The following is a 12,103-nucleotide window of genomic DNA, read 5'->3' as shown; positions in this document are numbered from 1 at the left end:
TTCACCAGGGTTCGCCACAGCGGAATGAACCGCCGACTTATCCAGTATGTGTTTTACTCAGCAGATGCCCTCCAGCTGCAACCCAGTACTGGGAAACACCCATACAGACTCATTCATACTCATACACTTCGGCCAATTAAGTTTATTCAATTCACCTTTACTGCAAGTCTTTGGACTGTGAGGGAAACGGAGCACCCAGAGGAAACCCACGCCAATACGGGGAGAACATGCAAACTCCACACAGAAACGCCAACTGACCCAGCCAGGACTCGAACCAGCGACCTTCTTGCTGTGAGGCGACAGTACTAGCCACTTAGCCACTGTGTCGCTGCTAAATCCAACATTGGTATTTCATTTCTAAATATGTCCATCTGATGCATGCATTAAGATTAACACTTATGAATAAAAGTACAGTTGGAATACGTGCATATTCTGTGTCTACAACATGTTTAGTCAGAAGATTTAAAAAGAAGACATTGTGTTTTATCGTATAGAAATATACCAAATCATGCTTTGCATATATATATTCTGAAATATTATTTGGAAAGCAATTCATTTATATTTAATTATTATGTTTTACTATATATTACAGTATGTTATATTTATATTTGTATATCATATATCAGAATTATTTGCCCCCTTTTGAATTTTGTATTCTATTTGAAATATTTCCCAAATGGTGTTTAGCAAAGCAAGGACATTTTCACAGTGTGTCTGGTAATGTTTTTTTCTTCTGGAGAAAGTCTTATTTGTTTTATTTCGGCTAAAATAAAAGCAGTTTTTATTTATTATTATTTTTTTTAAATAATTTTAAGGACATAATTATTAGCCCCTTTAAGCTATATATTTTTTCAATAGTCTACAGGACAGACCATTGTTAAACAATAACTTTCCTAATTACCCTAACCTGCCTAGATAACCTAATTACCTTAGTTAAGCCTTTAAATGTCACTTTAGGCTGTATAGAAGTGTCTTGAAAAATATCTAGTAACATACTATTTACTGTCATCATGGCAAGATAAAGTAAATTAGTTATTAGAAATGAGTGAATAAAACTATTATGTTTAGAAATGTGGTGAAAAAATCTTCTGTCCATTAAACAAAAATTGGGGAAAAAATAAGCAGGGGGCAATATATATATATATATATATATATATATATATATATATATATATATATATATATATATATATATATATATATATATTTAATGGGAAGTGTGGTGGCACCTCACCTCACAGCAAGCTGTCGCCTCCATTTTCTAATCATATTTGATCTTTTTAGCATTATGAAACTCTTGAGGGAGGTTAATGGAGACTACATTTTTGTGTGATCTATCCCTTTAATAAAGAAATTCAACCTGTAGCACATTATTTACCAAAACATTGTGTATAAACTACTTCTCAAGCTTCATATTCAAACTACTGCCTCAAACAGGAGAACAAAAGAGCTATAGAGATCAGTGGAGATCACATGGCAGAGAATTGCCAATATCCCATAAATGAACAGGAATCTGAACAAAGCGTCCGTCCTAGATAGAAAAGAGATATTTGGTTGGATGTGTCTGCAAAAGGCCTTTCCAACTGCTGTCATCTTGCATCATCTTTCTCTAGGCTGTACTTTGAGCTTTCGGTTTGAATCTCCATCTGAAAATGTTCCTTTAGCCTTAATGAAAGACCTAATTCAGTTAGCATTGGAGACGGCAGGACTAAATCAGTGCCGACTGCATACAGTCCACAGCACATGCTGTCCCATTACAGGCTTTTCATTAAGATGCAGCTCTTCAGACTGCCAATGTTATTCTCTAATTGTCTCTAAACTTATTCATCCTCATTCCTTACGTTACCGGAACAAAAGCAGAGACGCCAGCTTTAGCGGAGAACATACAAAGTAATGACAAAAATAAGAAAAAGATATCCCAGGACTAAAGAATAAAACCTTCTTTGTAGTTTCTCTGATAAAAGATGTATCATACACACAGGATGTGTTCATGATCTGTTTTAATAAGTTCCATATATAAATAAATAAACAAACAACAGTACAAATGTGAATAAATTAAACTTTTTTTTATCAATAAGTTTGTCTTTTATTTAGGTCTATTATGCTCACATGGGTATAAAATACGTTAATAATTTAATTTTGTGAAATCTTAAACTAATTTAAAATACCAGTATTTGTATATTATAATGTTGAAAATTGTGATGTATGGCGGCTCAGTGGTGCAGTGGGAAGCACTGTTGCCTTACAGCAAGAAGATTGCTAGTTCGAGCTTCAGCTGGGTCAGTTGGCATTTCTGTGTGGAGTTTGAATGTTCTTGCTGTGTTCGTGTGGGTTTTCTTCAGGTGCTCTGGTTTTCCTTAGAACACAGGGAGAACTTGCAAACTCCATACTAAATTGCTAACTGATCCAGCCGTGACTCGAGCCAGCGACTTTCTTGCTGTGAGGTGACAGTGCTAATTACTGACCCACCAAGCCGCTGGACAAATTGAATTGCACCTGAGTTATATTCAGATCACAGTAGGGGCTTCGATGGACCCGTGCCCCAGTAAAAATCGCTAGTGCCCCAGTAAATGCTTTGTTATGGTTTACGACATATGCAAGTGTATTTATAAAAATTCCAAAATAAAGACGTTATTCTCTGTGTGCAACCGAACCAACGCTGGTGAAAGCAATGTAGTTTATTCAAAAAGCTAACTGAGGCATTTCCGCATGTGCACAGAAAACCATACTGCGCCTCACACACTGCTCCTGCTAGACCCTTACACGCTGCTCTTCTGAGAGTCCTGGTTAACATGCATGCCGAAAAAGTAGGCTACTTGCTGCTCACGCACCGCTCATGCATTGTGAAACCGCCGTAACAGCCTTTAATGCAGAGGTGTCTGCATGGCAGTGAGTTTTGCAAGTCAACAAAATTAAAGTTTAAATAATATGATGGTGGGCGAGGCAGTGGCGCAGTAGGTAGTGCTGTCGCCTCACAGCAAGAAGGTCGCTGGGTCGCTGGTTCGAACCTCGGCTCAATTGGCGTTTCTGTGTGGAGTTTGCATGTTCTCCCTGCCTTCGCGTGGGTTTCCAAAGTCCAAAGACATGCGGTACAGGTGAATTGGGTAGGCTAAATTGTCCGTAGTGTATGAGTTTGTGTGTGAATGTGTGTGTGGATGTTTCCCAGAGTTGGGTGGCGGCTGGAAGGGCATCCGCTGCATAAAAAATTGCTGGATAAGTTGGCGGTTCATTCTGCTGTGGTGATCCCGGATTAATAAAGGGACTAAGCAGACAAGAAAATGAATGAAATGAATGAATAATATGATGGTGATCTTAATAAGCATGCCTACTGGTATGTGTTTTTGTATGAAGCAACAAGGTGGGACGACGAGTCAAGGAGGTAACCTAATTTTTGACCTAATTCTTTGCCATGTGTCAAGTCTATGAGACAACAGATAATTTTATAAAAAAACATTTTTGTGTGTGTGTGAGTTCTATGTTATTGTCTATAGAGTTTCATTTTAATTCAATTAGTTTTCAAGCAAAAGATTTCGTAAATGATATTTATAAAATGATGTTTTCCACAGAGTTGTCTCCAGTTACATTTAGGAATAATTTCTGTTATTTATAATGATAATTGGATAATAACTATAATACTTTTATTTTCTAATAAATAGTTTTTTTGTATTTATAAACAAACCAAAAAGTTATATACATACACACACACACACACACACACACACACACACACATATATATATATATATATATATATATATATATATATATATATATATATATATATATATATATATATATATATATGCTTTTTTTTTTTTTTTTTTTTGAGGGGGGTGAGTTGGGTGCCCTCATTTCGTAAGAAGAAGCAGGATTTACACCACAATAATCTTTTACAGTATTGCTGCATACCATCATAAACATTACAAAATCATAATTATTTCAAACTTTTAATTGGGAAACATAAATAAAGTGACGTCTCATGCCATTTCTTAATTTAAACTCTGCTATAAAATATCTTGGTCATGAAGCAGAACCAGTTGAGAAGCACTAGTGTAAGTGATGTGGGACCAATTACCTGCTAGTTTATTGTTATTGCTCATGGCTAATGTTTATTTTCTCTTGTGTGTCTCCCTTAGGACTCCCCTTATTGCGGCAGGGGTTATTGGAGGATTGTTTGTGGTGATCATCATAGGTCTTAGTGTTGCCATATCAGTGAGGAGGAAAAGCATCAAGAAGAAGAGAGCATTGAGGCGCTTCTTGGAGACCGAGGTTAGGCATGGTCTATCTTCTTTTGCTGTTATTTACTCTTTTTTTTTTTTTTTTGTATTTAAGCTTGGATTGAGAAAACAGACCGATCATTTCCTCTCAGCCAATTCCATGGGGCCTGAAAACCCAAAGGAACTTGAAAGCAAATCAGGAATGAGAAGCAGCTTTTATGACCCATGGCTCTCTGTGTGTTTCTTGAGATGGTCTGATAGGAAGTAGCAGTGAGGGCAGATGAGAGAGGTCATTTCTTCATTCAATTTAGATTTTGTGGAGAAAGAAGCCTGTGCTGGTTTAGTTGTTATGTTGTGCTTGTTTTACAATTTTCACCTTTTTAGATCACATTCAGATCAGTTTCGGCACAAGACTTACAGAAAAGAACATTTTATTTAAATATTAAAAAAGATTATGGTTATGAATGTATTTACAAAAAGAGTAAAATGCATTATAAATTGCAACCTCAAATTAAACAGCTTACTGTGTTTATTTATTTATTTATTTATTTATTTATTTATTTATTTATTTATTTATTGAGATGACACATGTATTAGACAAACTCAAACTTTCACGATAACATAGCAATAGATATTTTAAATGAATCAGATTAATATGTTTCCTTAATATTGTATTGAAGTTCTTGAGAGTAAGAAAATTGTTCAAAAGTTAATAATAGGCAAACAAATAAATTGTAAAAAAAAAAAATAATAATAAATAAATAAAATAGATTAAGATCTTAAAATCTTAGACTGTATTTAAATTAAGAATCCACCGAAAATTGCCGCTGTGTTGCTGTACTCAGCAGTGTTTATATTGTAGTAAGCATTCTTAATGGTTAAGCAAAATCCTCTAAAATCCTGCACTGACAGTACATTTCTATGGGGTATACAGTACTTGCTCTTGATTCTTGAAATAGCGTTTCTGTGCTGTCATCGCACCACTAGTAAAATGACGCCTGTCAACTATTTGCTGCAAATTAAATTATTGTTTTGTTTTTTATTTTTTTAATCAGTGTAGTTTCATTTTTTGAGTTACATTTAAAAAGTTGCTAATTATTATAATTATAAATATATTATATTACATTGTATATAATTGTTACAAAGCCTTTTTCACATTCAGTTTAGATTTTTGGACAAATGCATCCAGAATTTTCAGGCTCGGCCCAGAATTTTTATTTCGGTTAATTCCTAATTGAGTTGTGTTGATAACACAAGAACAATCCCAGAAAACTTCATTATAAAATAAAATAAAATGCAAAAAAAGCTAAGATGTTATTCAATTTGACCTGATGTTGCCATTTAGTATTCTACAAAGGTTAAACTGCTTCCTTTCATTAACCATACTTAATTGTTCACCAGACACTGGTTTGTACCTTATCAATGGAAAATGCCAGTTAATTAAGATTTTAATAATAACTTTCTTTAGCTTCATAAAAGACTGCTTTTGATGATTGCATAAATCTCATGAGCCCTTAATTTATTTTAAGCTAAGAAGAAGAGCCTGTGTTTGGACCTCTTTTTAAAGAGATACGTGTTAATGAAATTAAGATTAATCAAAAATCATGTCCTTGCTAGCATGAATATGGCCTCACTTATGTCTTATATTTTCTTTTTAATGCTTACCATTTGAGTCCTTCCTTTTCATTGACTCGTTCTCTTTCTATCCATTCTGTAATATCAAAGTTTATTTTTCATATTGCAATGTGGGTGGAGGGTTCATAAAAGTGCAGGTTGCACAAGGATCCCCAGTTTCTTTACCCGAAGGTTCTGACCCCTCCTCTTCATGTGTGCATATATCCATATGGCCTTAGGCATTAAACAAAGAGGATAACTCTCTCCACAGACAGTAATCTACAGCAGGCCCACGCATAACACATCAGAAGGCACGCATGTGTAAAAATGGATGTCATCTTGTGTGCCAACAACCCAAATCATCTTGAATGTTCCCATATACCCATTAGCTATGTTTCCAGCCCAAGTTGTGAATTTACTTTATGCGCAAAATTAAAAGTGTATTTTAAAGTGTATATTAAACATCTTTTACACTAAATGTGTTCAACTGAATAAAATTTGTCACTAAAAGTAATAATAAATGTGAATAATAAAAATAGTATTTTCTGTGTTATTAACCCTCTGATACATACATACATACATACATACATACATACATACATACATACATACATACATACATACATACATAAATACATACATGTGTGTGTGTGTGTGTGTGTGTGTGTGTGTGTGTGTGTGTGTGTGTGTATATATATATATATATATATATATATATATATATATATATATATATATATATATATATATATATATATATATATATATATATATATATATATATATATATATTCAGCACAAACTGTGCTACAATAATATGTGAGAAATATCGATGTACATGCTTGCGTATTTTAGAAAAACAAAAATGATAGTTGGTTTTGGAGAAAAAAAAAATGTAGCTAAAACAAGGTCCAAACAAAGAACAAAAAAACATTACAATAATTTACATTTTTAAATTCTATTGTGGGTCATCTTATCTGTATACATGGGAGTGACAACGGTCATGAATAATTCACACCTGGAGAGACAAAAGACACTCCATAACTGGCTAATGTTCACCCATCAAGGGCATTGTAAAGCATTGTCCTGCTGCAAAAGCTAGCCCAAACTAAATGTTTGTATTACTTGTTGTATTATGACCATGTTAACACTCTGGGTAAACAATATACAGGGCTCATCATATATATATATATATATATATATATATATATATATATATATATATATATATATATATATATATATATATATATATATAAATACACCACTCACAAATCTATTTTTAAATGAATATTTTTAATAGTAAACTATGCAATATTATATTTGTGCACATACATCAGATTAGTCAGTACTGAAGCCAAATCTGGAACAAAATAACTTAAGATATTGGTCCAAAAGCTAATACACCCAAATTTATATATTATAGAAAATGTTAAATACAAATTTTAAAAAGACGAAAAATAAAGAGAACTAAACAATTATAATATTTAGTTTAAATTTTGTAGGTTGTAATAAGTTGCACCTCAGACAATGCTCATAGTAGTAACACACATGGTCATGTTATCTTGTGTTTGGGGGCAGTGTCTGAAGCTTGTCAACACATTAGGAGAAAAAAAACTACAAAATGATTTTGAGGATGCACCTTTTGCTCTACTTTTTGCTGAATAATTTGAGTAGTTGTGCGATGAGAGCAGTCCACTGGTTGGTAGTTATCCAAGCACATCATCTGCTGAGTCAAAATCACATGACTATTAATTAGCATCTCAAGAAAATGAATGAAAAGAAGGTCAATGTGTGCACATCCCAAGGAAGTTTAATTTAAGCAGGTGCTTGATCAAATAAATCAAAATAATGAATGAATGAATGAATGAATGAATGAATAAATAAATAAATAAATAAATAAATAAATACATAAATAAATAAATAAATAAATAAATAAATAAATAAATAAATAAATAAATAAATAAATAAATAAATAAATAAATAAATAAATAAATAAATAAATAAATAAATAAATAAATAAATAAATTGGAACACTGCTATAATTGCTTTCAAATAAATAAAAAAATAAATAAATGAATGAATGAATAAAACAGTTTACTGAGATTAAAACATTTTGACCTGCATGGTTTTCATTGGGAAATTATACAGGTTTGTATTATTTATGCAGTTTTTTTTATATTGTTTTATATATTTTTTATATTTTTATATTGTACAATATATACTTTTTATTGATTTAAGAATGTATGCAATGGAGCACAAAATGTATGTGTACGTGATGTTTCCTTTCTTTTGTTTTGTTAATGCGATGACCTAAAATGTATATCAAACCAGCCGTATGGAAGCATAGCTACTGTCACCAAAATGAGTTGTTCCACATTGCTGGTGCTGTTTTTCAGCACCAAGGACAGCTCCTGATGTGTGTTTCAGCGCCGCCTGCATGGACAGCTCCCGAATCTCTGCTCGTCCCCTCAACTGGCTCTCCGCCTTCTGTGTCCGGGATCCTGATTTACAATTCCATTTAAATGAAGAAGCGCTATTGTTTTTTAATCAGGCGGCTGTGATGAGCTGGGGGATGCCGCAAAGGGTCCATAGAATGGCTGATTTACACTCTCTCTCTATCGCTCATTCTCTCTTACGTTTCCCAATCTCTCTCCTACACACTCTCTCCCTTCATATTTTTTTATCAGGTTAACCTTCTCCATTTCTGTCTTTCTTTCCTGTATTTTCTCTCTTTGGTTTTCCCTCTTATCTCTGGCCCTCTTTCTCTCATTGCATTTCAATAGTTCCTTTATCACCAGGGGTTTTTATGCATTGATTGAACTCCCAATCTCTGATATGCGACACATAATGGCGCAGAAAGACTAAATAAATTACATGTAATTCATACACTATGGTCTGGGCTCTTGAGTTTATTTGAATTATAGCCGAACGTTCATTGATTGTCCGGATTGATTGGGAATGCTTTTGACAGTGTCTGCCTTTTCTTTGCTTTCTGTGTCTCAGTTGGTGGAGCCTTTGACCCCCAGCGGTGCAGCCCCAAATCAGGCCCAACTGCGCATTCTGAAAGAGACGGAGCTGAAACGGGTGAAGATCCTGGGAGCCGGAGCCTTTGGCACTGTCTACAAGGTAATGACATCAGAGAGGAGGAAATTAGGAAAATCGAAGAAAGATCAATGTTACCCATATATTTTGCTGCATGTTTAATGTTGCTCAGATGATTTCTGTCTTTCCATCCATCCATCCATCCATCCATCCTTCCATCCATCCATCCATCTATCCATGCATCCATCCAACATTTAAACATCCATCCATCCATCCATCCACCTACCATTGTTAACCTGACCATCTAGCCACCGACCCACCATTGTTAACCTAAGCATCCATCAACCCACCCACCATTGTTAACTTGACCATCCAGCCACCCACCCGCCATCGTTAATCTGACCATCCATCCACCCACCCACCATCGATAAAGCTACGATCACTCTGGGCTTTTCCTCCCATAGACTTCCGTTCATATGCACGCGAATGTGTCAGACCAGAAACGCAGGGTAATGCATTAAGTTTCGCAGGTTGCTGCGGTGCAAAGTTTAAGCTTGGTGAACTCTGAACTGCGAAATCGCATCACTTGACTGCGTGAGACCAATCAAGGATCAAAACATGACCTCTCTGGACAGAAATTTAAAACATGGTGCAATCGCTAGCTTTTTAAAATTTCTAATTAGCTTTTTTAATCCCGCCCCTTTTCACAGCGCCGCACGACAGAATATCAAATGCTCAAGCTCTAATGTGACCGCAGCTTAATCCTGACCATCCAACCACCCACCCACCCTCCATCGTTAACCTGACCATTCAGCCATCCACCCACTATCGTTAACCTGACCATATGGTAACCCAAAAAAAATATAAAATGTATTTATATGTATTTTTATATTCTGGGTAAGGCATAAAACTAAAAAAAATGTTCATCCAATTAAATATTGTTGGGCTGACATCCCCCATATTTCCAATAAGTAGCTCAAACTGCCTTTCAACAAATGCAAATTTTGACTTTTGCGCATCTCCGTTCACGCGTATCCGTCATAACCGCCGTTAGACAGGTAATGTTCTGTTTTAAAACAATTTTAGCTTTACACTGATGTAGTTTGAGTTGTTACAAATGGGTTATGCACAGACATGTTGGCCAGCCACTAAAATCTCCTAGTGAAAGATTGATGTGAGCATTTTCAATTTCATAAGGTTCTTTTACAGCATCCATAATTTATTAATTTAGTTTAACAACAAAGCATGACAGAACAATGACAGCCTGTGACGTGTTCCCTATATTGTTTACCATGCTACTCTGAATATTCACTCTGAAATAGCATGTAAAGCGTGGCTTAGTAATGAGTGAAATTCCTGCACGCCGCCAAACCAACAACTACATACCCTTCTAACTGGCGAATGACATGAACTACACTATAAACAGCTGTTGTGTGTCTCGTGTCGAGGTGGGCACGTTCGCAATATCAAGAGGCGTGGCTTTGAAACACAGTTCCTCCCCTGCCGTCCAAAGCTAATATGCTAACCGAATTGCATTTTGGCAGATCACGTACTGCACCTTTAATTGTTTAAATTGCATTTTAAACTTAATATTAGTATCTTGCAAAATAACGAGTGAATAATATGTACTGCCATGATGGCAAAATGATGTCATTTTATGCTATTAAATTTAGTTATATAATAAAATACATTAGTTATTAACACTACCGTTCTTAAAAAATGTTGCAAAAATAAAGTAATTGAAAAAAATATACTACAATTATAAGTGTTTGCATATCGTCACCTTAGAATTAGGTTCTATCTGACATTTTTTTTTTGTCAAAATTGATTTATTGACATATTCTTATTTACAATATGGGATTTACAATATGGGACACACAAACTGTTTGCTATGGAATGCCATAACTTTATCCACCTTTTTTTTTTTAGTTTTAAAAAGATTTTCTTGCTCTGTAAAACATTACCTGGGATATTTTTTATTTTAAATTTCACAAGAGAAAGTTAGAAGTCTGCCTTTAACTATGATATTAGTATGTATGTCTGTTTGTCATTGTATTGTTGTATATATCACTCCTTCTGTTGTCATTCTATCTGTTATTCTATCGATTTTTTGTGGTCTATATACGAGCTATCATTCCCCTTTTCCATCTGACATTATAATTGTACTCTATCATTCTATTTTTCCTTTAATGCACTACCTATTGTTCATTATCATTGTGCCATTGTAGCGTTAAAACTTAATAGAGACTTGTTTCAACATTGATAATAGAACAATAGATTGATTGCAGAAGGATTATTCAACACTGAAGAGTAGTGTTTTGACTGCTGAAAATTTAGCTATGCCATTTTATAAAGATACTAAAATTACATTACATAAAATAGAAAGCAGTTGTTTATAATAACTGTTACTATAAGAATACTTCACAATAGTATTATATTGATCAAATAAATGTAGCATTGGTGTGCAGAAGAGACTCTCAAAAATATCTAAAACATTTTTTCCAACTTCAAACTTTTGATCTTCAGATCAGTAGTGATCAAAACCCATGAAAATATCCAATAGACATACTTTGAAGGAGGTATTAGAGCATGGTCTCTTTTAACCACCTAGCAACCAATCAAAACACCCTCACAACTGCAAACACATTAGACATTCATCAAGAACAGTGCTGAACATCTTAGAAAAAAGCCTACCTTCAGTTCTCCAATTTCTACATGAAGTTGAAAGAAATATCTTTTTGTGTGTGATTTTAGGGCATCTGGGTTCCTGAGGGTGAGACTGTGAAGATTCCTGTTGCCATTAAGATCTTGAACGAAGCGACAGGCCCCAAAGCCAATGTGGAATTCATGGATGTGAGTGTCACTCTGTTGCAAGGCTTGCAGCTTTAGTTTGTGTAATTCCACTAAGCGAATATTCAGCTCTTTAGTAGTTCAAAAGGAAAAATGCATGTAAACCTTGAATTGGCCCATCCTTTTAGATGATGCAAGGACTATGAAACACTTACCAAAGGCCCTCTTACACCCATGTTGAGCGAAGTCTAAAACAGGTTATTTTTGTGCATGTGTTCCTGTTCCTGTTCCTGTTCCAAAAAAATGATATGTAATTTTTCGATTCTGTATTTTTGGGCATGATACTTTATGCTTCCTCCCATCTTTTGTTTGGACCAGATCAGGTTAAATATGTTGGCTGTAAACCAGAATTTTTATCATATGCAGGTTCTCTGTCT

At 34.4% G+C, this 12,103-nt stretch overlaps 1 protein-coding gene across 8 annotated transcripts in view; it reads left to right on the top strand.

Moving 5' to 3' along the window:
- Positions 1 to 12,103, top strand: part of erbb4b (erb-b2 receptor tyrosine kinase 4b) — a 655,930-nt gene that overhangs the window by 559,450 nt on the left and 84,377 nt on the right. For all 8 annotated transcript variants that reach the window (XM_087268193.1, XM_087268191.1, XM_087268190.1 and 5 more), the window contains 3 exons: positions 4,137 to 4,269; positions 8,838 to 8,960; positions 11,631 to 11,729. In XM_087268193.1, the coding sequence (XP_087124319.1) occupies positions 4,137 to 4,269; positions 8,838 to 8,960; positions 11,631 to 11,729 (355 nt within the window). The remainder of the gene's footprint in view (positions 1 to 4,136; positions 4,270 to 8,837; positions 8,961 to 11,630; positions 11,730 to 12,103) is intronic.

Source organism: Danio rerio, chromosome 9 (genome assembly GCF_052040795.2).
Source record: "Danio rerio strain M-AB ecotype USA chromosome 9, GRCz13ab, whole genome shotgun sequence".
NCBI classification, from domain to species: domain Eukaryota; kingdom Metazoa; phylum Chordata; class Actinopteri; order Cypriniformes; family Danionidae; genus Danio; species Danio rerio.
This window is presented reverse-complemented; position numbering and strand designations above follow the sequence as displayed.